Below are 26419 nucleotides of genomic sequence, written 5' to 3'. Positions count from 1 at the left end.
TTTACTATGAAGTGTGGACATGGCCTTAGTGTCCTTCAAGGATATCCAGCTTCTTTTGTGCATTCCTCACTCCAGTGTAGCTGAACAAGGAGCTATTCCCAGGCACAGAAGAAATAGGTCCTTTTGTCCCATATGTGCCCACTCGGCCACTTTGATCAGAGGAATTGGCACTTTTATAGGTGCCACATAAAACCTGCACCGCATCTGTAAGGACTCAGTTATCTAGGACAGTGACACCGACACTTTGGAACTCCCTGCCTATTGATATCAGGCAGGCATCTTCACTGCACAATCGTACCTTGCAAGTCGAACAGAATCCATTCCGGAAGTCTGTTCGACTTGCAAAACATTCGGAAAGCAAAGCACAGCTTCTGGTTGGCTGCGGGAAGCTCCTGCAGCCAAGTGGAAACTGCAGAATCTGTGCTGGCCGTTTGGCTTCCAAAAATTGTTCGAAAACCAGAACACTCACTTCCGGGTTTTGATCATTCGGGAGCCGATTTGTTCGAAAGCCAAGGCATTGGGGATCCAAGGTACGACTGTATCCTTTTTGGTGCCTGCTGTGGACATTCTTATTTAAACAAACCTACCCAGTTGTTCAGAGAGTTTGCATGTGTTTTATTTTAGTCTACTCTATTGTGGTTTTAACTTTATGTTTTAATTAATGCTTGTAAATCTTTAGTGATAGTTATATTGTTTTATCATTTGTGTAAATCACTTTGAGGGTCCCACCCTACACTGAAGCAGTATAGAAGTTGTATGTAACAAACAAACAAACAAACAAACAAACAAACAAACAAAATGCCATTGCAAAAATCCCATATTTGAAAAAGTTTGTTTGGTTGCAAGTGAATGAAGATGAAGAAAGTTAAGCTTGCCTCTACTATCAAAGAAAACATATCTTTTATGAAAAGTGTCACTAAAGGTGTTATTATGTATAACACCTTTAGTGACACTTTTCATAAAATAAAATGCCCCTAAATGATAGTAGAGGCAAGCTTATTAGAATGTAGAGACATGTCAATCACACTTGTACTGGATTGCTGAAAACACTGGTTTTATTTCACCCACCCATGTACCAACCCAATGCCCCTAAATGTAAGAAAGCAAACCAAGTATGTAAAACTCAAACACTAAAGAGAAGCAAAGGGTTTATAACAAAAGGCCACAGAAATATATATACATATTATTCCAACCTTGTACAGAGCGGATTTTGTCTTATGAGTCTGAAGAATAAGAAAATGGCAAATATAATACATTCAAGGTGAGGTGAGAAAATTATTCTTTGGCTGGTTTAGTTTAGCATTTGGGTCTTCTTATTGTATTACACAATTCTACCAGAATATGATATCTCTGATAAATGTAACAGACACCCCCCCATAATTACATAATCAAAAATATTGCCTATATGAATTTATTTCTGGTGTTTCCACATGCTTTACAAATTGAATGTGTAGCCAAACAGTTATGTGAAAATGGGGCTATTGAGTGATCATGAGTACGATGGGTCTGTTGTGTGCATTGGGCCAGACCATTCCATGCTATTGCTATACCGTCCAATGACTGGGCTCAACACCACCAGGCCATTGCTAAGGGCCTGAGCCCTCACTGAGGAAGCACCATGCACCCTGTCAGCAACCCCAATTCTGATTTGGCCACTCAGGCCTGGTGGTCCTCTCAGCACTGGCTCCCGCATGGCTGTGGGTGGCTCCTGTCATTTTAACCCCCCTCAGTGTCTCTGGGGCTCCAATATAGCATCGCTTGCTGGCTGGACCAGCTTCTTCTGTTGCTGTGCCTGCAGGTTATGAAGGCAAGAAGGGCACCTGTGCAGTGCCAAGTGCCCCACTAAACCTGGCACTGATCATGGCTTGTAGTCTCTGGAAAGCTTGAATGTAATACAGGCCACTCCAAAAAAAAATGAGTTCTCCTGTATATGGAGGATTTTAATAAATATAATACAATGTCACCTATTTGCTAATGAGCACTTATACCTAGTATTCACAATGTGCAATAGGCTCAGCAAATGGAGCCTCACCTTATTTGTTCACTAATTCATCTGCAAATGTTTAGTGCAAATGTGACAAATCTGCACTGCTTATTTCAAAATTAGCATCATTTCTCACCAGAACATGCTGCCCTGCCACCATTCTCAAATTCAGGCCTGGGCAGACATCATGATCTAGTACTCCAAACCATGGTTTGGAAGTTTGGGAAGGTACCAAGTGTTCTTGCACTTTCTCTTCCCCCTCTCACATCCATTGATGCACACTGAGCCACTCCATTATCAGGTTTCCACTAACCATAGTTTGTCGTGATGTCCAAAAGAAGGCAAACTAAGGGTAATACTTGCCTGCAAACTATGCCTTGAGACCATAGGCTTGGAAAGGAGTGGGAAGAAAATGGAAGAGGGAGACAGCTACTGTATCTGTAAATTATGTCACGTTTCTGATTTTTCAAACCATAGTCTGGAGGATCATCTTAACCAGACCAAAGTTTCCTCAATGACACTAAAATGCCTAGAAATGGGTTTCAAAGAAGGATCTACCATGTAGAGGAATCTGCCCTAAGACAATCAGCGAGTTGACAGAGGGAAATAGACTCAGAACACAATAGGTGTATGATGCAACAAGTCCAGTATTCATAATATTCTGCACTTGGTCTAGTAAGAACCTGCACTCCTCGCAGTCTCATTGCAATGCATATAGTAAATAGGTTCTTTTCCTGTTTCCAATTCCATATATGCTTGGCTGTGCGTTTGCAATGTTACAAAAAGCTGGAACATCTCACTTGCGATGAAACAGCCTCCAAATGGTTTAGGTTAGCAGCAGAATATTAACATCAAGTAAAACCCTTGGAACACACAAACTCAGAATCAGAACAGACTAACCAGCCATATTCTCAAAATCTGTTACCAAAGAACTTCCTTTGTTCCAGCCAGTTCATCTCTTTCTCCTCAGACATAAAATAGCAGACATACACCTACAAAGAAAGCATTGTGACTCACTAATCAGTCCCTTTGTGCACCTGAGCATCAAATGACAATCAGTGTTCACTTTTGAGACTCTTCTAAGTCAGTCCCTTTTGATACCTGAACCAGCAAACAGGACAATATTTATGCATATGGTTATTTCCTAGCATGACTGGCCAGCCATGGCTCACATAGGTTAGTACCCTGTGGTACTTTCAATACACGTGCTTCACGGAGTTGCTGGATAATGCTTTTGGTTATGCAAATGATTCTAGAATGAAAGGAAGCACTCTCCGTTTGGTTACAACTGGAAATGCAACACACTCAACCAGCCGCTGCCCCACATCACATCCTCCCGGTCACAGAGATTTCCTCCTCTGCTCAGCAATCCATCCTCCTGGGTTCACATCCATTTGTAGCATCTTCATCACCCACTTGTCCTTCCGGGCCCCGTCAATGAATTCATCCAGAGAAAGCTGCCCTAAAGAATCAATGCAAGAGAGACATTTATCAAAGATGGAGGTAAACAAAGGAAGCAAGACCTACCTATTCTGTAGATCTGCATGCCAGCACTTGGATCACTACACCTCTTTGCCAACATGTGCTATCAGAGAGTCTCCTGCCACCTACCACCTGCCATTTTCGTTGTGGGGAGAGAAGGGAATGGGTATCCTCATGCTAGTGGGTCCCAAATGGTGCTTCTGCACTTATTCAGTGTAGGAAAACAAGTTATCAGAATGTTCCAATACAGTCGCTTCAGATTCTTACCAACGAGGACTATGAGTGTTGAGAGCATTTACTGTAAGTCAGCCAGAATCTCCTTAAGAGAGTTTCACTTTCAGATACATTATTTGCTGTGTTCCCCCCCACACACTCCACCCCACATGCTCTTCAAACATTTTCAAGGGAGTCATGAAGTGCCTGAGCAAGTCTAAAAAGGGAAAGCCAAGAGAAGCTGCTCAGGTGCAAATCAAACATTCAGATTTGGCTCAGCACCAGCAATGATTGGATATGATGGTCCACAGAAAATCTGAGTAAAGGTTCAAAAATGTAGAAGCTTTTATGTAGACCAAGGTTGGGGGGGGGAGGAATCTGTGGCACTTTGGATATTGTTGGACTCCCAGCTCCAACAATCAAAAGAAGATCAGTCTTAGCCAGCATGGTCAAGGGGCAGAGATGATAGGAGTTGTAGTCAAGCAATGTCTGGAGGGCCACAGGATCCCCAACCCTGATCCAGAAAATAATAAAATCATAAAACTGTAGAGTTGGAAGGAACCATGAGGGTCATCTAGTCCAGCCCCTGGAATGTAGGAATATTTTGCCCAACATGAGACTTGAACACACAACCCTGAGATCAAAAGCCTCATGCTCTACCAAATGAGCTACCCAATGCCCTTACATTTTAAATGAGTTTACTTGGGCTGTACTAAAATGCATACAATGCTCCTTCCAATGAGTTTTGGTGTAACCATTAATCATTGGAATGGCATAAGTATAACAGATCCAGACAAAAATATCACCCAAGGTGTAAATTTCTTACCATCTCCATTCTCATCCACTAACTGAAATATCCTGTCCACAACTTCTTCTGGAGTAAGACGAGGTGCCCCTCGATCTTCATCAGGCTGGCATACTTGCTTAAGCCTGTAAATAGACTGGAAGACAGAAAAACAACCATGGTTTTTAAAAACAAACAAACAAGCACTTGCTGGTAAGAGAAGACCAGAAAAGAAAGCAATTTAAGCCTCTGAGACAGAGATGCAGAAAAATCTAATGAATATTTTGCTCACATTTGTAATCTGGGGATATAATCTGTGCATGTCAGGATCTGAGACATCAGAAAATGACACAGCAAGAGGCAGCATGTCAGGTGGGTTGAACATACACCTCCACCTCCTGAATTTCCTTTAGGTAAGTTTTGTTCATGGTCACTGAGTCAGAACCACCTTGAGGATTAGCATGTAAAGTTTCCCTGTCTGCTTTGCTGGGACTTCAGTGCAGTGTACCTTGCTTTCTCCTGTTGGTTGCACAAGGAAACATGCACCCAGGATGCTCTGAACAGAAAAAAACAGCTGGGAGGTACTATTTGTAGAAGGAAGGGAGTGGGCAGGGAGAGAGGTTAAGGATTTCCCCCTTCTCTGTCCATAGGTGCCCTTCCCAAAATGACTTTTCCAGGTCTTTTTTTAAAAAAGACCATTAGGCTATTATGACATGCAATCACATGTAATGTACACCATTTGGTCCATGCTGGTCTAAACTATGATCTAAACAAAATGCATTGCAATGCTGTTCCTGAGCTCCTTTATTCATTGCACTAGGAAGGAAACAAACCAAAGACTTGCTTGCCATTATGTGCAAACCAATGCTCATGATTTGTTTTTCTCCCAACCGGCTGCAATGGAAAGCTATGGCTTGTTTTAGGCTTACCATCATGGTATGTTAAGAAAGAAACAAACTATGAGTGCTGGTTCACGCACAACAGCAAGCCAGTCTCTGTTTTTCTTCTTCCCCAGCACACGGAAGAAAGGAGCAGAGGGGAGTAGTGTTATGGTACACCAGCATGCTGCTCATTCACATTAAACCACAACTTAATTTAAGCAGTACAGTACTTTAATGTGGTGTGCAGATTGTTCTTTGCAAACATGACAAATTGATGGAGCTGTTGTGTGATTAAGGACTAAGCTCAATGGCCTTTGGTCGCTTCCCACTCTGTAATCATCCATCCTCCTCTAAACCACATATTCTCTTTTTGAACACTACTTTTTCTTAGCCTTGTGCTTAGGATAGCAGTTCCATTAAAATGTAAGTGAAAATATAACTTCTGTATAAAATAGAAATGGAATGTGTCATGTGACAAAGAGGTCAGTCAAGATAGTGAGGAGCTTGGGGAACAAAAACTAAAAGGAAAGGTTGAAGGGGTTAGGTATGTTTAGCCCATGAAAGAGATGATTAAGAGGCTTTATGATGATCGTCATCAAATATTTGAAGGGCTATTGCACAGATGATAGAGCAAATTTGTACTCTCTTGCTCCAGAGAGTATGAGCAGGTTCAAATTTAAATAAGGGATTTAGACTAAACATCATATGTTGTTCAAAAGTGGGACAAACTGTCTTAGAAAGTGCTGGGTTCTTCTTTGTTAGTGGTTTTTACAGCCAAGGTTGGGTGCAGGGCCGTCTTAAGCCTTAAGTCCTTCAAACTTCATGATTCTACATTCTGAAGGGTTTGTGTTTTTTGCACTTTTGGGGATTCTGAGTCATGGCCTCTCTTTTCCCTTCAGGCTTAAGAATTAGAATTCTCTTCTCCCCTCCTTGGTTTTCTTTAAATCTTTCAACAAGGGCCAGGCATCTCACTAGACAGTGGATTAGCCAGGGCATGACCCAGCTATGGCCAATTCTCTGCCGACCTTAAAACTGGGACTGTGAATCTGCCTAAAGCAGACCTCTTTGTTGGCACAGGTCATTGGCTGCTTATCTTCCTGATGCTTATGACTCACCAAAGGAATTATGGCTTTGTTTTACTTGAAGCAATTAACTACTGGATGCAGTTGGTCTTGGAAACAGGAAAGAAAGAATGGCTGGTGTGATAAGTGCAATGGCTTAGTCCTGATTTGTCTTACATCTTTTAATACTAGCTGAAGCAAGAAATCTTTCCAATAAATTTCCAACCACTCCTTTACACTGTTCGCTCTTTGTTATGTATGTTATGTTATGTATGCCGTGTGTATAAAAAGAGCTCCTCAGATCACATAGCATTGTTTTTCTTTTCTGGTATATATTACCAGGGCCGTCTCAAAGGGATCATGCGCCCTGGCGCAACGATCCCTCGGCGCCCCCGGTGGGCCGCCTCTCCGCCCACCTCCCTCCCGCGCTGGCCGCCCCTCGGGAGGGGGGGTGGGCGAGCGGGGGATGGGGGCGTGGCGCTGCAAGCCGGCCACCCTCCGGAGCCCCAGCTGGAGTGCTGGGAAGGGCGCGCAAAGCCCCGCGCTGCTCCAGCGCCACGTCCATCATCCCCCGAGGGGCGGCCAGCGCGGGAGGGAGGCGGGCGAGCGGGGGATGAGGGGCGTGGCGCTGGAGCAGCGCGGAGCTTTGCGCGCCCTTCCCAGCACTCCAGCTGGGGCTCCGGAGGGTGGCCGGCTTGCAGCGCCACGCCCCTCACCCCCCACTCGTCCACCTCCCTCCCGCGCTGGCCGCCCCTCGGGGGATGATGGACGTGGCGCTGGAGCAGCGCGGGGCTTTGCGCGCCCTTCCCAGCGCTCCAGCTGGGGCTCCGGAGGGTGGCCGGCTTGCAGTGCCAGGCCCCTCATCCCCCGCCCCATAGGGGCGGGGGCAGGTTGGGGAGGGGGCGCCCGGTATGCCGGCGGGCTCGCGGGGGCGCCCCTGGGGGGCCTGGCGCCCTGGTGCACCGCGCCACCTGCCCCTATGAATGAGACGGCTCTGTATATTACAAGAAAAAGAGCAACCTAGCTGCATTTTCTCCATTTGGATTGACACTGTTCTAATCTCCAGGGACCTTTACTTGTTCACTGTGAACATAAGAGAGTGCTGAATCAGGCCAATGGCCCATCTAGTCCAGCATCCTGTTCTCACCGTGGTCAACCAGATGCCTATGGGAAGCCCACAAGCAGGATCTGAGCACAACAGCACTCTTCCCACTTGTGAATGGAAACCCATTACCATCTCCCACACTCTGTTCCTTCAGACTGTCTGGAATCTACTGCTATCTCTCAAGATTGTGTTGCCACCTTGTTCAAATACAGTTTGAATACCTTGGTTTGCAACCATTTTGGATTACAACCACGTCAAACCTGGAAGTGCGTGTCCCTTTTTTTTTTGTTTAGAACCCATTTTTTTATTACAACCATTTTTTTGGGGGGAGGCCCCATTGGCCCCTGGGTTACAACCTGTTTTGGTTTACAATCGGACCTCTGGAATGGATTATGGTTGTAAACCAAAGTACCACTGTACTTTCATCATGATCAGAAGTATTATAGGAAGGCCACTGCATCACACCCAACTTGTCACTCTTTCATAATTTAGAAGAAGCTGGATCCTTTCCTTGATATTGAAGCCCATTCCTTGTCACTACTCTTTCTGGCCATGCACATAAAGTTAAGAAAGCATGGCATGTGCATATTCACATGATAGGCAAAAAAGTTAAGATTTTTACTCTTTACTGTCAATAACATCATTTGGGAAACCTCAGTGAAAGTGAACAGAGCAGAACAAAGGCACCATTAAAAAAAAACAGATTTCAAAATCCCAGTCCGTTTCCAGGTCCAGCTCCAGTTAAAGTGCCAGTTTTAACCTTAAAGCCCTAAATGGGGTTGTCCAAACTACCACATTCTCCCGTGTGTATCTTCTCAAAAGCTTAACATTTTCATTGGAGGCTTTGCTCCTCCAGTGAGGGCCTTTTCGGTTGTGGTACCCTAGCTCTATAGTTTTTCCAGGGAGCCTTTCTGGCACCATCTTTGTGGGCTTTGGGGCACAAGAGGAGGATCGTTTTGTTCACCCAGGTATTTAAAATAATTTATGTAGCCTGGGCCAGGCTGAAATTCATACCCTGGGTGCTCCTACTGCAGCTTAATGGTGTGATGGGGTCATTGAGGCATCTGCAGCCCTGATACTCCCATGATGGGAGGAGGCAGGCAAGTTGCTTTGGGTGATTGTATGATGGCTCTCCTTGGGAGTCCTCCGGGCAGCTACTGCTGCCGCCCCTGATCTCTAAGATTCCTTCCACCCCTGCTCCAAAGAGAGGCCTGGGAAGAGGATACCCCCAGCCTTAGTGGGCCAATGGAGAATAGCCAAAAGTGAACATGAGGCCAGCACCTTACATTGGGAGGCAGCAGTGGGCACTCATTTCCCAGGCAGGCCTTGCACACAGCAAGCACAAGAAAGGCCAGAGCAGCGCTTATCTGCCCAGCCTCCCACTAGTCTGTCCATGCCCACTTGCTTGCTTACTCTGAGGACGCCTCAGCTTCTGGTAACCAGCACCCCATGGCCAGCCCCAGAGGCACCATTCGCTTGCAGAGTTTGTAGCCAGGGCTGCTGCAACCAACAGCTGTGCAAGCCTTTGGGAGGCAGAGACGTGAGAGGGCATCAGAGGAGGGAGGGAAAGAAAGAAAGAGGGGCAGAGGCCAGTGTTGCCCACGGCACCGCTGACCATCCTTCAAGGCACCCCAGGGTGCCACGGCACACTGGTTGAAAACCACTGCTGTAGGCAAAGACTGGCAGAATCAGGTGAAGGGATACCCCCCTCCTAGCTAAATGGGATTTGGATTATGGTGCCCATTTTTCAATCTGTGTGTTAACTTTGAGGGTATTTCTTTATATGTACTTTTTGTTTTTATGATTTTATGTCCTAGGTTGCATTTAAATTGTTTTGTCTTGTCTTATGTATTGTAAAAAAAAAAAGATACGTTATAAAAATGCTACAAATAAATGAAACAATTTAAGAGGGAAGGTGAGTGATCAACATCATAGGTCTCTCACTCACAGCACCAGATCTAGTGTCATGGCACTCAGGACCGGTGCTAGGGCTTCTTGCGTCCTAGGCGACGAGACCACCTTCTGGCGCCCCCCGCCAAAGCCTGCTTTAGCGGGAGGTGGGGGTGGTGGAGAGGCAAGTGGCAGTTTCTCCGCTGTAGCGGAGAATCTGCTGCTCGCCCATCCCGCCCCCTGCCCCTGCCAAAGCCTGCTTTAGCGGGAGCCGGGGGGTGGTGTAGGGGGCAAGCAGCACCTCTCTGCTACAGCGGAGAAGCTGCTGCTAGCCCGCCCCCCCGCCCAAGCCTGGCCAGCGCCCCCTCCATTTTGGCGCCCTAGGCAATCGCCTAGTTCGCCTTAATGGACGTGCCAGCCCTGATGGCACTGCCGAAAACTAGGTTTCCCATATCTCTATAGAAGGCTGAAATGTCCCATTTTTGAGAAACCCTGCAGCACTTCTTCAAGCAGGACTGGGTTTACAGAAGCTTCCAAACTCGAGTTATGAAATCAGACAGAGTGTCTGGCAGCAAATACTAAATTCCTACTCACCTCAACTATTTCTAAGAGCTCAGGTTTGTCTATGCAGCCGTTGCCATCCTTATCGTATATTTTGAACGTCCACCTCAGTTTGTGTTCCAACTTCCCTCGTAAAACAAGATTCAGAGCAGCCACATATTCTAGGAAATCAATGGTGTTGTCCTGTGGATTAAAAAACATGCAGGGGTTAATTTGGAAAGAGTGAAGCAAAATGTAGAGCAAACTTGTCAAAAAGATCTGAAACTAATGGAAATGGAGTTAGAACGATGGCTGCATGCCATAATTTCAATTCCCTGATGAAATATAAAGTAGTGATTATGATATTTACTCATGTGCTATCTACTTTTGTTTTCTGCTAATCTTAAAATCTCTTAGATGATCATTACCAACCAGTTGTGCCTTACGTCAGGTTTCTATATTTCCAAAAGGAATCCATTCCTCACTTAGTGCTTTGTCCCAGGAAGCATTTGTGCACCTTGAATCCTAATTGCAAGAAGTCTTCGTGGCAAAGTCCTTCCTGAGGCCACATCCCATCTCCATTTCTGGAGGCAGCAGCTGCCAAACGTTTTGTAACAGAAATACAGCTTATGTTATCAAGCACACTACCTTGTGTTATCAAATGAAGTTATCAAGCACACTTCTTTATGCTTGGTACCGTGTGTCTACATGCACACATTTATCCACACACCAGGTCTTATTATTGTGTCTAGCATATGTTATCTTCTGGCTTGTTTTCAGTCTTAGGATAGAGGGAGAAAGCTGGAACCCTTCACTACATTAAATGCAGGCTGTAGCAGTAGGCTTTACTTGAGTTATTTGTAAAGGTCTCCAAGAGAGAGCTTATGTGCATAAAGAAGCATCTGTGGTCACCACCCCTGGTGTAACGTAAAAGATCATTCACATTTGAATCAGGATGTCTTCTTACTTTGTGTGTGTGTACTATATTACAAACGATCAGCATGGCTACAAATACTTTGTTAGCTATTTAATGGCTGACAGAAGGCAATATTTATTGCCTCCCTACTGTGTTTCCTACTGAGAAGAGAAGACTCCCTGGAAAAGACCCTGGTGTTGGGAAAGATGGAGGGCACAAGGAGAAGGGGACGGCAGAGGATGAGATGGTTGGACAGTGTTCTCAAAGCTACCAACATGAGTTTGACCAAACTGCGGGAGGCAGTGGAAGACAGGAGTGCCTGGCGTGCACTGGTCCATGGGGTCACAACTAAACAACACTATGTTTCACTCTCACAAGCTTCATTCTTGCCTAATGGTTTTTGTTGTTGTTAAAGACTATATATTGTTTGAAAACTTACTTTAAAAGGGGGGGAACCTTTGGAGTTGAAAGAGTAGTTTCTACTTTCTACTCTTCCCAGTGATCCTGTGATACAACCTATTTCAGGATAATCTAGTCTAAAGAGTTCCTTGGGTGTGGCAGTAACCCTACAATGGGTGATCTAATGTCTAAGTATTTAAGTTTTAGATTTTAACAAGGATAACTTGAAGATCTTTTAAAATAGATGCTTATCACAAAACTCAGCTAATAAAAAGTGACTTTAGGTAAAGGTAAAGGACCCCTGACCGTTACCGTAGGTCCAGTCATGGATGACTCTGGGATTGCGCGCTCATCTCTCCCTATAGGCCGAGGGAGCCGGCGTTTGTTCGCAGACAGCTTCTGGGTCATGTGGCCAGCATGACTAAGCCGCTTCTGGTGAACCAGAGCAGCACACGGAAACACCGTTTACCTTCCCGCTGGAGTGGTACCTATTTATCTACTTGCACTTTGAAGTGCTTTCGAACTGCTAGGTTGGCAGGAGCTGGGACCGAACAACGGGAGCTCACCCCGTCATGGGGATTCAAACTGCCGACCTTCCAATTGGCAAGCCCTAGGCTCAGTGATTTAGACCACAGTGCCACCCGCGTCCCTTAAAAAGTGACTTTAATTACATCTGAATTTTGACAATAGTTGAGGATTAGACCTTTAATCTCAGAACAAAGCAGAGACTAGTGGTTTCTGTGGAAGTGTGCAACGATTCCAGATGGTGCAACCATCTTTTGTATGTTTGAAACAACAGATGTGGACTTGGGCTATGTGAAAACTATACTTTAAAAGCACATTTGAGCACATTCTTTCCATTAAAGAATCCTGGGCATTACAGTTTTCTCTCACAGAGTGAAAATTCCTTGCAACCCTTAACTAACTACGATGCTTAGATTTCTTTGAGTGAGGGTGTGAGGGATGTGCTTTAAAAGTTTAGTGTGTGGTACACAAACTTAGCATTTCTATACTACATTGTCACTGTCATTCTGTCCTCATTGCTCCTGTGTGGCTGTGCTGAGGTCATGTTTCCCTTGTTTATCTAATCCTATATGAAGCATATAATCCCTGTTTACACTTTTGACTCTCCTTTCCTTACTTAGCATATCTACTTGACTTTTGACCCTGTACTATTGACACCAAGTTTCCTTGATCTAGATACTCCTGATTTGACTTCACTATCTTGACCCTCTTCTGGTGCTGATACACAACTTTGCTTCCCATGTGTGACTTTCTGGGTCCTATTTTGATGTCAGTTTCCACATCCCTCTCCCTACTCAAGAGTACCAGACACCTGACACCATATTCTATATTGACAAGTACATGAACTGTCTGCATGGATTAGTTGTCCTGAATGGCTACATGAATGGAGAGTTATTCTCAAGAATCTTCTCCACCAAAGGTTCCATTCAGACAGCAACTGAATTGGCTAATTCAGATGGCAACTGTGCCATACATGCTGAGTGACCCAGAAAAAGGGGCACCCCATTTTTTAAAGCAAGATTGAGTGCTGATCTCTCTTGCCCTGAAAAAGCAGTTTTTTCAGGGCAAGATTATGATGCAGGTCATGTGACTCACCTGGGAGCATGTCACAGAAGACGCGTGTCCTGGTTTTAGAAACACTTCATACAATTATTTGTTTGTATTAATATGTTAGATAGAAATCACAGATTGCATATGCTATATTAAAAACCACATGTTCTGCCATTGGAGGACACTATGTAAATACAGAATATAGTGCATTTTTCTTTGGTTTTAAAGGAGCACTGGAAGTTTGAAAACAAATGTATTTTTGCTTATTCTAAATCTTAATTGGCCCTCTGCTTGTCAGCTTCAAATGTAGCCTCCATTTTTGTTTGCCTTAATCCGGCCCCAAGCATTGGGAAAATATTGTAGAACTAATGATGAATCAAAATGAATCCACCACTAATGCACTATTATTTTGTCAAGAATATGTAATAAAACTCCTAAAGATAGGAGGTGCCTACAATCTCTATGTCTGGCTTTCCTATCCTTGTCCTGCATACCATTTAACTATACTGAACAGGAACAATGGACAGTATCCACCTTCTCAAAGCCAGTCTTTGGCATCCTGACTGAAGGAAATCAGAATCAGGCTTTGTAAGATAAGGATTGAAGCTCAACATAAAAAAAAAACTAAGATCATGGCCACTGGTCCCATCACCTCCTGGCAAATAGGAGGGGAAGAAATGGAGGCAGTGAGAGATTTCACTTTCTTGGGTTCCATGATCACTGCAGATGGTGACAGCAGTCACGAAATTAGAAGACGCCTGCTTCTTGGGAGAAAAGCAATGACAAACCTAGACAGCATCTTAAAAAGCAAAGACATCACCTTGCCGACAAAGGTCCGTACAGTTAAAGCTATGGTTTTCCCAGTAGTAATGTACGGAAGTGAGAGCTGGACCATAAAGAAGGCTGATCGCCGAAGAATTGATGCTTTTGAATTATGGTGCTGGAGGAGACTCTTGAGAGTCCCATGGACTGCAAGAAGATCAAACCTATCCATTCTCAAGGAAATCAGCCCTGAGTGCTCACTAGAAGGACAGATCCTGAAGTTGAGGCTCCAGTACTTTGGCCACCTCATGAGAAGAGAAGACTCCCTAGAAAAGACCCTGATGTTGGGAAAGATGGAGGGCACAAGGAGAAGGGGACGACAGAGGATGAGATGACTGGACAGTGTTCTCGAAGCTACTAACATGAGTTTGGCCAAACTGCGAGAGGCAGTGAAGGATAGGCGTGCCTGGCGTGCTCTGGTCCATGGGGTCACGAAGAGTCGGACACGACTGAACGACTGAACAACAACAACAACAACAAGATAAGGATTAGAATAAGTAGGGTAGGCAGTGTAGCACCTTCCATAACTACTCTTCAGACAGCTTTTGGTTTTAGTTTTTCATTACATCCACTCAGCTCTCTGTATAGCACAATCTTTATTTAAATTTGTATATGGTCAAATCTGATTGAAGCCAACTTCCCTCAAGAAGAAAAGTTATAGAAGCTTGCTTTTCCAGTTCTTAAGCGCTGTAGGAGCTTGCTCTTCCAGTTTCTTAATTGTGAGCCATGCAGTGATAGGTCTACTATAGCTTCAATTAGCTGGGCTTGATCTTCCTGCCATTAAGATATATCTGAACTGACCTCAGGGCTGAACATATACTTATGCTAAGTAGACCATGATGTCCTGTCAATCATACAATGTTCTCAAAATTGGAGCATACACGTATGACAGTTGGGATTTTGCCAAACCCCTGGAGTTTCTATTTACTATGAGAAATAGCAGAAATAGGCCACTAACACCCTTAAGTTTCTTTACAAAGCTTAAAGTGATTGCCAGCCCAGTCTAATGGGTAAGGCTTAAGCTAGAGGGGTGCAAGCAATAAATTCCTCTGCAGTCCCTAAGTGCATTTCATCACATTTCTTCACATAGAATGCACTGCTTTCATTGCTGTCAGCTTTGGGAAGTGCAGCTCTGTGCTCTTCTTGATTCCTATGGGAATTTTTCTGCCTCTGTTCCCCAAGCCAGTGGCTCACGTCCGGCCCAGAAGCACTTAATACAGAAGACTGTATGGAAACTCTTGCATGGCAAGCCAGTTTGAGCTGATACCAACACTGAAACAACCAGATCAAATTCTACTACTCTTAAGAGTAGAGCACTTTTTCACAGGATTCTAGACTAGATGGGCCTTTGGCCTGATCCAGCAGGCTCTTCTTATTGTCTTAACTTCTTCTTCCTCTCCTCCAGCCCTTGTGCACCCTCGAAATCATCTCTGGAGAACTGGGGGCAACTAAGGAGCAACTCCTGCAGCCAAGCTGGTGCCAAACGTATTGCTCTGCTTTCCTTTGGAGCACATCAGCAAGGCCAAGAGGTGGGAGTCTTGTTGTCTGGGCAGCCCAGGACCTCTACACACACTGCCCAGGCTTGTGCTGCAGGGAGGTCACTTTGGTGCTGCTAATATAGCAAAAACAATGCAGGAGGCAGCAGTTATGAATTACCAGTCTCTGTCAGCCACATCAGGTGCTGTGATTCTCCAGTGGTTTGACTTCACCCCGGAGGCACACTCCATTGTTTCCTGAGAAGGACGGATGCCAGCAAGAACAATCTATGCTATCCAACTGCATATGCATCTTCCCTTTCCCTCTGCTGTTACCCTTGTTGTGAATTACTGGTAGTTAAAGCTTGCATTTAGTATATGCTGTTGTACAATGTCAAACTAAAAACCACCCAACATACAAAATGCAAATCCTAGAATATTCTTCCTAAGGACATTTACCTCTCAACTTTGTTATCCATTTGTAGCCTGTTGCCCTGAATTAGTGCTTTCCTGCTGGAAATTTCCTTTGCCATCAAAGCACGTGATAATTATTTGTTGGAACTAACTGGAGTTGGGTGTGGTCTCCCACTAAGCTTTACTCAGCAAGTAGACCCATTTAAATTAATGAACATGGCTAAGTTAGACCTATTAATTTCAGCAAGTCTACCCTGAGTAGAACTTAGTTGATGACTACACCTCATTTTTAATTAATTGAGCTGGTTTTGTGATTAGTTTAATTCACTCCCACACTGCAACTCAGCCCATCTAAGTTGAAACTTCTCAGAATGTGTTGAGTCACAACTTGGATACAAGCTGAATCTTTCATATGTCCAGTTCAACACAATGCACTCCTTCTATGTCTATATAATGGTATTTTGGTTTAAGAACAGCTTACTTTATGAGCAACTTGTATTAAGAACACTGCAAACCCAGAAGTAGCTGTTTTGATTTGTGAACTTTGCCTTGGAAGCAGAACATGTTCCGCTTCCTGTTGAGTGTGTTCCATTTGTAAATTGAGTCCCCCGTTGCTATGGGAAAGCACGCCTTGGTTTAAGAACGCTTTGGTTTAAGAACGGACTTCCGGAATGGATTAAGTTTGTAAACCAAGGTACCACTGTATAGTGCTTCTCTTCCTGGAACAGGGAACATGAAGTTAAACTGATATGAATTACCATGACAATTACAAGAAGCGTGTAAGATAGGTATGGAGGTTGGCTAAAAAATATCTTCGATATTTGATCTGTACTTGAACAATAATACATATGTGGCATTCCACTGTTATTTACAGGAATGTCAACAACAAAATGATGTTCTGGCTACCGATTCTTTGTTAGTTACAAAGCGACTTGTCTTAGTGGTGCAGCAATAAAACCATTAGCAGATCTACAAAGCTAAGCAGGGTCCAGTATGATTTCAAATTGGATTGGGGGGGCGGGGCTGCATGTTGATATTCCTGCATTGCAGGGGGTTGGACTAGATAACCCATGGGGTCCCTTCCAACTCTACAATTCTATGATTTTATGATCTAAGGCCACTAAGTCAGCAGAGTTCCTTCCTCTCACTTAGAACATAGTTTAGAACATAGTCAAGTGCCATCTTATGTAACAATAGTCAGTGTGACCTTGCAGTGGCTGCTATAAATCAGTGCACCAAAACCACTCTCCTTCCACTGTGCAGTAACAACAGGCTGTTTCATCAGAAAATTATTTCACTATCCAGATAAATGATTATCATAAAAATATTAAAGTTATATTAATGGCTACAATTGAGAGAACCCCTTTAGATATGCCCAGCTTTGTTTTTCTGGTTACAAGTAGGTAGCCATGTTGGTCTGCCATAGTCAAAACAAAATAAAAAATAAAAAAATTCCTTCCAGTAGCACCTTAGAGACCAACTAACGTCTTGAATCTGATGTACATTTCACAAGTCTTTAGACAAGAGTGTAAAATGTAAGTTCCTACAATTTGACAGATAAATCTAAGGGTCAAAGAACCCAATTTTGGGGTGGTGTTGGGCTGGAGGGAATTTTGAACAAAATTAGATTTTATTAGTTAGCTCACTGTGAAGTTCTGGAAATTATTACCCACCTCCTGCAAGTTTAGCACATCAGTAACTCCTCTGAACAAATAACACTTAACAAATAAGGTCTAGTCCAAAGGAAAAACCCACATTTAAGGTGCTTGCAGAGTGTTGCAATTTTGGGGTGGGATGCAATCACATACCAGAAAATTCAGCTCGTGCAATTAAAGTTGATTTGGAGGTCTTGCGCAACATATCCACTTCCTAAAATCATCCGGAAAGTGACAGGCAAACAAAATGGGGAGTGTGGAGTAACCCATGTGTGGTGCAATGAATGCTCAGTAAATATCCAACATTGTTTAACCTCCCTGAAAACAAATCCAGAAGATGGTTCAATAAGCGGGTTGTCTGGAAGCTGCCTCAGAAAAGAATGGAGAGTGACTTTTCTTCTTTCAAATGTAAATCTAAATTAAATCAAAAGCTTTTTAAAACAGCAAATGCTGGAATAATGCTTACCCCATTCTTATCAAAAGCTCTGAACATGTTCTCCACGTATTCCGCTGCCTCCTGGTTATTCTGTACTCCGAAGAATCGTTTGAATTCATGCATGAAAAGAGTCCCGCTTGGACATTCCACCACAAACTTCTTATACCATTCCTGCAGTTCAGCCACATCAATCTCAACTTGTTCCCCCTCCTCATTTGTTAAGCGTTGTCCCATGTTGTTCACGAAATGGGAAAAGGTGGGATTTTTTCCCGTCTTCCTCTTTCAGCTTGGTATTTTCTTTCTTGAATAACTTTAAAAAAAAAAAAAACTTACGATGTGAGTTTTCTTTTTCTTGCTTTGGTGAATATTGTACAATTATGCTGGGCTGCTTCTCCTTATCATATTTCCTCTTATTTTACCTGTCTGCAGTGCAGCCGCTACTCAGCCTTCCAGTGTCATTCTCATACAAGCGCAACTGGGAGTGGATCCCCTGAGTTAATCCAGCACAAGATAAGAACATTAGGAGAATCCCCCATACACGTCACAGAGACCTTCAGAGGTCTCAGGGCAATGTCTCATTTAGAAGTGCTTCCCAAGTAAGGTCACTGGGGTCTCTGATGCCAGTCTAAAGACCTGAGCTCCCCTGTTAAGAGCTATTTATAACACCTTTCTGAATGATTCTGCGTTTGGAACATATTGAACCTATTGCAGCTGTTCTCAGCTGTCGGCACAAATACAGGTGAATGGGGTTGCTTCTCTCAAATCATATGAAACAACAACAAAGAATGATTAAATGTAAATCACAATTATCTATACAGGGACCCAACATTTCTGTGGATGCAAATTTATAGTGTATATCCTACTGTCTCCGGTATGCACTTCTGAAAATCAATTGTCATTTTCAAATGTATGCAAATCCCTCTTCGAGTGTATGTAAGTCCCTCAACTAAATGAAAGAAAAAAACAAATCACCTTGCATTCTTCTTACAAATTAGCATTTTGCTTTGAGCTCCTTAGTAGAACTTCAGGGCTAAAAGTATTATCATACCTGACAGGTCTTTGGATACAGAAAAGACTCCCCTTTCCCATAAAATCGCCTATATGCCTGAGTGAAACAAATCATTGTCAAAGTGAAATCTGAAAGGCTATATTTTATAGGAAAGAAAAATAAAACCTTTATAGGGAAATATTATAAGTACACATTCACTCTTTTATTTATTCAGTATTTTTCATGTCATCCTTCCTCCCAGGAGTATAGCCTCCATGGCCCTCCTAATTTATTCTGATAACAACCCTGTAATAGCTTGGCTGGCACTGTTTGCTTGGTGGTTGAACAAGGATTCAGACTCAGGTCTCCGCAGTCCATGCCCAACACTCTTTCCAATACACCATAGTTGCTGTAAGTCCTTAACAACACATATCTTTCCTCCACTCTTTCCAGACATGACCCACAACTTAAAGCTCTGTGTCTCCATTTTGAGGAGCTTTCCCCACAAAAACCTGCTCTTAAAAGCTCACGTGGAGCAAACGACAATCCAAGGAATCCTTGAATTGGTGTTTGCTTCGATTCAGCTTTAAAGGGCGGGTTTTCGCAGGGAAAGCTCAGGGCAAAAAGAAAATCACTTGGGCACAGAGCGTTAAAGCCCAGACCTGTGTCTGGAAAGAGCAGGGCAAAAGGTAAGTGTGGATAAGCCCCAAGTCTGTGCAACTCTCCGACAACCTTTTGCGGCATTTTGCATCTGTTCGTTTGAGTGAAATACTTCTGCACAGCTTCTGCTCAGTTGTGTCTGTTCTGCTCCCAAATTCCTGAGGGGAAGCCACATCAGATTTATAAAGACAATGATGACCAGGAACATGATTATTATTACTGTTATGAGTTTGTGGGTGGAGTAGGTTGAGATCCTTCTAACCCAGGTATCAGCAAACCTTTTCAGCAGGGGGCCGGTCCACTGTCCCTCGGACCTTGTGGGGGGCCGGACTATATTTTGAAGGAGAAAAAATGAATGAATTCCTTTGCCCCACATATAACCCAGAGATGCATTTTAAATAAAAGCACACATTCTACTCATGTAGGCTCCACAAATAACCCAGAGATGCATTTTAAATAAAAGGACACATTCTACTCATGTAAAAACACACTGATTCCTGGACTGTCCGCAGGCTGGATTTAGAAGGCGATTGGGCTGGATCCGACCCACAGGCCTTAATTTGCCTACCCATGTTCTAACCCCTGGATCCAGCAAGTGTTAAAATAAATGAGATTTGCATATAAAATTGTAGATTTATCAAACACATTTTTATCATTAAGTTCATTATTACTGTTACAAAGTGCTTAATATGGTCAAAGTCATGGGTATTTGTGGGGTGTGCCTGGTGTTTTTATATTAGAATTTGTGATTTTATTTCAAATGCATCTCTGGGTTATTTGTGGGGCATAGGAATTCGTTCATTTTTCCCCTCCAAAATATAGTCCGGCCCCCAAGGTCTGAGGGACAGGGGACTGTTCCCCTGCTGATAAAGTTTGCTGACCCCTGGTCTAAGTGCTGTACAGATATTAAAAGAATCCTAATAATATGAACCTTAATACAGAGAAATTTCAGAAATGAAAACAAAAAATGTGCAGTACAGTATTAGTTCAAAGGAAACACCCCTGTTTCTATAAATGACCCTTTAAAAAAAAGCCATTGTTACTCTGGGTTATCCAAGACCAAATCCATGTTGTCATCTTATCTGGAAACAAATGACCTGTGGCTATAAATGTGCTTGATCTCTTCTGATAAGCAGACAGGATTCCATTCTAAGAGGATTGGTACAGTGTTAATAGGAAACAATAGTCTCTGCTGTAATAATAGTAAGGCACTGGTGATTAAAAGGGGTCATCTACAGAGCAGGTCATTTTACACAAAAACAATTTAATAAAAAACACCCTCTACAATCAATCAATCAATCAATCAATCAATCATATCTACACAAATATGTGGCTAGTTAGATTATGTAAGTATCAGGTAGCCGTGTTGGTCTGACACAGTCAAAATATATCAAAAAAATTAAAAAAAAATGTCCAGTAGCACCTTAGAGACCAACTAAGTTTGTTCTTGGTATGAGCTTTCGTGCGCATGTAAGTGGGTATCTGAAGAAGTGTGCATGCACACAAAAGCTTATACCAAGAACAAACTTAGTTGGTCTCTAAGATGCTACTGGACAATTTTTTTATTTTTATTTTATATATTTCATCAGTATTAGGCATTTGCCTTTTATAAATCATGTTAAACACAAACTGGAAAGGTGGGTGGTACGGATACTTTAAAATAAATAAATACTTAAACCAATTCTGCTCCTCCTGTTTTGTTCAGTTCTTTCTCCCTTCTCTACTCCTTCCTTCTTTGGGAGGAAAAGCGGGATAGAAATGTAATAATAAAGAAATTAAAACCCAGCATATAAAGCTTGCTTGCTTGAGAATGTCCCTGGTGCTATCAGTGGAGAGCCTTCCTGTTCCCCAGTGCTGTGCTTCCTTCTCCCTTTTTAAGCTACCTGCTCTGATTCACTTCAGAGAGCCAACTCTGCCTTTTAAAGATCTGTGTCTGTGCAAATGATCCAAATGAGATGGGTCACACACATGCCTTCATGACCCACTCTCATGCAGATATGACCACAGCGTTAATACACTAATGTAGTATTATTTGAAGCCTATCCACTGTTTTACTAGTAGTATAGCATTTGTTTAGTATTTTTATTATCTTTACAAAACAGTGCACTGTAATTACATCGAGACTTCTTTGTAAGTGGATGGGATCAAAAATAGGGAGAGAGCGTACTGAGATCTGTTACGTTCTGCTGTTCTGTTGTCTGTGAAGCTGCTGTGTTTTGAAATTTAGCTACTAAGAATGTGCAGCAAGATTCCACATGCCCAGATTCTTATCGCATCACTTTGTTTTGCACCTTTCGGATTCTAGTTATTTCTTCCCAGGTAGGCAGAAGAGCGCAGCTGCATTCACTTTGAAAAATGTATCAGAAGGAATGAATTGGGTTTCCTGTATCAGGCGGCTGGTCCTTTTAAATACGTGTGTAGGCATTAGATTGAACATTCTTGCAGTTACTAGTTGGGATCCTTTATCCTGTGAACGTTTTTTCCTCCCTACAGCTTTGTAGAACAGTTTTGGATTATGATAATCCACTGAATTTGTTCCACTGTCATTTCAGTGCAGGAACTAGATGTAAAAAGAAGTCACCATCAGGACAGATGCACATATAACAAAACAAAAATGGGGGACTGGAATGTAAAATGTTTATCATTTCCTTGTAGTGGAGATTCTCCAATCCCATGATTCAAGTAAATAGGAGCTGCAGAAGGAGAAGCTGCAGTAAAAGGAAGATTAGCTACAGTGAGTAGTGAGCCTTGTTCTTTAGCTTGCTTACCTGTTTGTGGCAGCCCTACAGAAGACGTTTTTGCTCAGAAAGCTCCTACTGAGAGGTCTGTTGCTGACCTGACTCCAACAGCCCTGCTTCACTGGACTTTTGTTCATTGGTTGCTGCTAGCATGTTCTTTTGAGAAGCTTAGAAGCTGAGGACACCCCACTCAAGTCATAACTATTTCAGATATCTGAAGAACCATATGGGAAGCAGCGAGAACATCCGGGGGTGCATTGTGCAGAAAGGGGCCTATGAAGCCATGCCCCATGTAAGGCGAAAAACAGTGCAGTCCTTCGTATGTTTACTCAGAAGTAAATCATATTATTTGCCTTTACTGTATTCCAAAAAGAATATATGCCATATGCCAAGCACCACTGGATCAAACCAGAGGCCCTTCTAGCCCAGCAGTCTGCTCTTACAGCAGCCAACCAGATGCCCAAGGAAAACCTACAAGCAGGACCTGAGTGCAACAGCACTCCCCCATTGGTGGTTTCCAGCAACTGGTATTCAGAGGCACTGCCTCCAAAACTGGAGGTAGTAGATAGCCATCGTGGCTAGTAGCTATTGATAACCTAATCCTTCCTGAAGGTGTTCTTAAGATTGCAACCTACAGGGCAATCCAACATGTTTAATGAAAAGCAAGCTTCATTGAGTTCAGTGGGGTTTAGGTTGCTTCCGGATGACCTGTTTATCAAGCAATCATTCTGATTTGTTTGCAGGGAGATTAGATGACATCATGTCAAGTAAGTGTTATTCCACACTTTCAAGCGCATTTCTCGATCACTTTCCTTATTGCAAAAAGCCCAATTATTTTGGGGATGTGTGTTTGCTGTGCAAGAGCTTTAATTGCTCAATCTGAATTTGCCAGTGTGCGACTGAAACTCAGCCCAAAATAGCAATGGTCTGGAAGTACCCTTAGTCCTATATAAGGATTGCATCCAGAGTCACTGTGGAAAGAGTTACAGCCTTGGATTCACTTTCTTCTATACACCAGACTTCACGTGTCACCTAATGCCATATGTGCTTCTTTAAGTTTCTCTGAAATAGTGCTAGTGCTGTAATTTCCCGATATAACACTGTTTTATGAAGCCAAATATATTAATTAATCTGTATGAGAGCCTGATGTTAGTCAATCAAGTAAGGAAGCATGTTAGACAGATGCCACAGGGAGAACTACTTGGGTAACCAAGGTACAAAGGAACAGATTACATTCAATAATATGCTCTGCTCGGTGAGTCATATTATTAACAGTGATGAGAGCAAAGATATTTCCAAGCTGACAGCCTGGGAGGATTCAGCAATACAGATTACTCATTTTCCTTCAGACTGCTTATGGAGCATGTTCCCACATGCCAGCTATATTGAAGCCCGAAGGAAATTCAGAAAGTAGCTGCAGCAAGGACAGAATAATCTGCTTGGGATCTGCATTAACTGGTAGGTTCGCTTTTGCTGGGCATAAAAACAGGCAAATGAAGAGGATTCCACTCCGGATTCCATGTCTGTGGCCTGACAGCATCTAGCAAAGGTTAAGGATGAAATGTTTAACAGTGTCAAAAACTTAAGACCATGTGACACATATGCTACTTAAACTAGCTGGGTTGGGTTTTTTTTTAAGGAATGTCCTGCAGCTGAGAAGCATCCTTACTTAGACTGCCCCTGAAGAAGAAAATTGTATTTCTGAGATGCATTAGAATTCAATAAATGTTGGCTCTTTTGAAAAGCTGTTTCGCCTTTGCCTTCCTTTCATACACAGTGCCTTCCCTCTCTTTTCTCTCCTGCACATTATTGTAACAGGAAAAGAATGGCATGTTCCTTTCTTGGGGCTTCCTGTTTCCAGCAGTGAGAAATGGCTGACTCCCACACGATTGGACCTCAGCCATGACAGTAATTCAGGGTTGATATGGGGGGTAATCATCCCCGGCAGACTCCCCAGGGTGGGGGAGGACTGTCTTGTAGACCCACAGATCATCCAAGATTGTCAGCTGGCATCAAGGTGCAAGCGGCAGGATGCTGGGTCCCAGAGCACGGCACGGCTGGCACTCTCCGAAGTCACTCTCACAAGCCGGAAATATCTGTTTGATAAAATAATTAGATTTGGACAATAAACAGACATAGTCTGGACTGAAGAAAACAGAGAAAAAATCTGCAGAATTGCCTAGTGAGTATGGATTGACTTCTATTTATAATTAAGTATTCAACTGTGCAGCTTTATTTAGACTTGATAAAGATAAAAGAAGAAACAAGATGGTGCTTGTTAGTATGATGCAGCATGGAAAAATGAGAATTCCTCCCTTTTTCGAGGGAAGTGGGAAATACTTGTTAGCTGACTTTATAATGACTTGAGATAACAACTTGGGATAACACACAGTGCATCTGTTTGCAGAATTTATTCATTATGAGCAAGAGAGAAGGCTAAGTGGATGTCTAGCAACCCCCCTTCTAGGGCCCGGGGGGTGGTTTGTGTGGTCTCTGGGAAAGCTGATTGATCACCAAATGACTTATATCTGTGGAATACAGTTCATTTACATTGCAATATTGCAAACAGTATGCTTAACAGTTACAGGTAGGTAGCCGTGTTGGTCTGCCATAGTCAAAACAAAATAAAATAAAAAATTCATTCCAGTAGCACCTTAGAGACCAACTAAGTTTGTTCTTGGTATGAGCTTTCGTGTGCATGCACACTTCTATGCTTAACAATTTAACATTGGGAAATTATCGTGAACAGTAACAATTTAACAACTTGGGAGTTACTGCGACAGCCTGGTTTGGAAGACTGGAATGAAGACAGGAAAAGCTGTGCTGGCAAATAGACAGTTGAAAACAGGATAGAGTGTTTTTTATGTATGCCACAACAGCTGCTAGAATTTTACTTGCAAGAAACTGGAAAGGTGAAGAGATCCCGACAGTGGAAGAATGGCAGATGAAGTTGATGGACTTTATGGAACTTGCTGAACTGACCGCGAGACTCCGAGACCAGAGGAAGGAGAAGGTGCAACAGGAATGGAAGAAGTTTAAGGACTATTTAAAAAATCGTGAAAAGTTAGATATTTGAAGCAGAATTGGCTTGTTTAAATGGCTTTTGCTAGCTGATGTTAGAGGAAAATACCGTAGTAAAGGAGAAGTAATGTTTTGAATGGATTAGAATATTAAAAAATGCTTAAGGATATGTTTTTAAGTAATGAATTATATAAGAATAGTTAGTATTTTAAAGATTATTAAGAATAATAGTGAATGTTAAGAAAATAGTTACAAAGTTACCAAAGTATATTAATATTGAACGCAGTGGAGAGATCGGGGGAAGTCCCATTAAAGAAGATTGAAACTAGAATTAAACTATGACAATTTATTGTTCCAGTGTTGGTGTGTAGGTACCGGTATGTATAAGTTTTCTTTTATTTTTTGTTGTTTTCAATGTTTTTATTATGTTTTTCTTTTTTAAATTGTATTTGTGTGATGTATTGTGTATTTGTTGTTTAATGTGGAAATTAATAAAATATTTAAAAAAAGAATATATATATATATATACACAAATAAAGCTGTACCTGATGGATGAAAGGATATATGATTTTTGACATGATTGAGAATCGCACAGCCAGGGACGGGGAACTTTAAAGTGTCAAGATCGGAATGTGGAAAATATGAGAACAAGAAGAAGGAGGCAGAAATGAAAATATTGGAGATATACTTCAGAGGTTCAGAGTATGGGAAGCCCGGAAGAAATTAATAATTAATAATTTGGATTGTTATTTGGCTGCTTTTTATTTTATTTTATTATTTTTAATTGGATTATGATTTGATGTTAATTGGATGTTTTTATTGGAAAACTAATAAAAATTATTTAAAAAAGAAGAAGGGCATGTTCCTTTCTCAAGTGTGCTTTGATCAATACCCACCCATTTTGTATACCTTTTTTTTTTCCTTTTCCAAATTTTAATCTGAAAAGGAGTTTTTTGAAGGCATTGGATGCTATCCAAAACAGAGTTAGGGAGGCTTAATCTCAGTGAAATCAAGTATACCTAATGTGTGTGTGTGTGTGTGTGTGTGTGTGTGTGTGTGTGTGTTTATCTAACATCGAAATACAATCCTACTTTAAAAACAAACCAGCGTGAAAGTATGGCTACATCTATAACATTGTATGGCTACAAGCTATAACATGTAGCTTCCTGCAGAAGCTACATACACAATAATGTTATGGTGATGGGATACATTGTGAGCTGCCCTGAGATCTTTTGATGAAGGCTAGTATATTTTACACACACACACACACACACACACACACACAGCTTAATGATATTGATTCAAGGCTAGCAGGAAATAACAATGGGGGGAGGGGGACATCCAGGCTTTAAAATCTTCCAGAAATGCCTTATAACTAAT

The 26419-nt window shown here is 42.5% G+C and overlaps 1 protein-coding gene across 1 annotated transcript; it reads right to left on the bottom strand.

Moving 5' to 3' along the window:
• Positions 1 to 2699: 2699 nt before the first annotated feature.
• Positions 2700 to 17876, bottom strand: GUCA1B (guanylate cyclase activator 1B). The gene is made up of 4 exons (XM_033151026.1): positions 17663 to 17876; positions 9995 to 10144; positions 4506 to 4620; positions 2700 to 3446 (listed from the first exon to the last, which is right to left on the bottom strand). Exons 1-4 carry the CDS (start codon positions 17864 to 17866, stop codon positions 3325 to 3327), a joined length of 591 nt encoding a protein of 196 aa, XP_033006917.1. The 5' UTR covers positions 17867 to 17876; the 3' UTR covers positions 2700 to 3324.
• Between the last annotated feature and the right edge of the window lie 8543 nt (positions 17877 to 26419).

The sequence above is a fragment of the Lacerta agilis genome, chromosome 6, assembly GCF_009819535.1.
Source record: "Lacerta agilis isolate rLacAgi1 chromosome 6, rLacAgi1.pri, whole genome shotgun sequence".
NCBI classification, from domain to species: domain Eukaryota; kingdom Metazoa; phylum Chordata; class Lepidosauria; order Squamata; family Lacertidae; genus Lacerta; species Lacerta agilis.
Note: the sequence above shows the minus strand (reverse complement) of the source record. Positions and strands in the feature narration are given on the sequence as shown.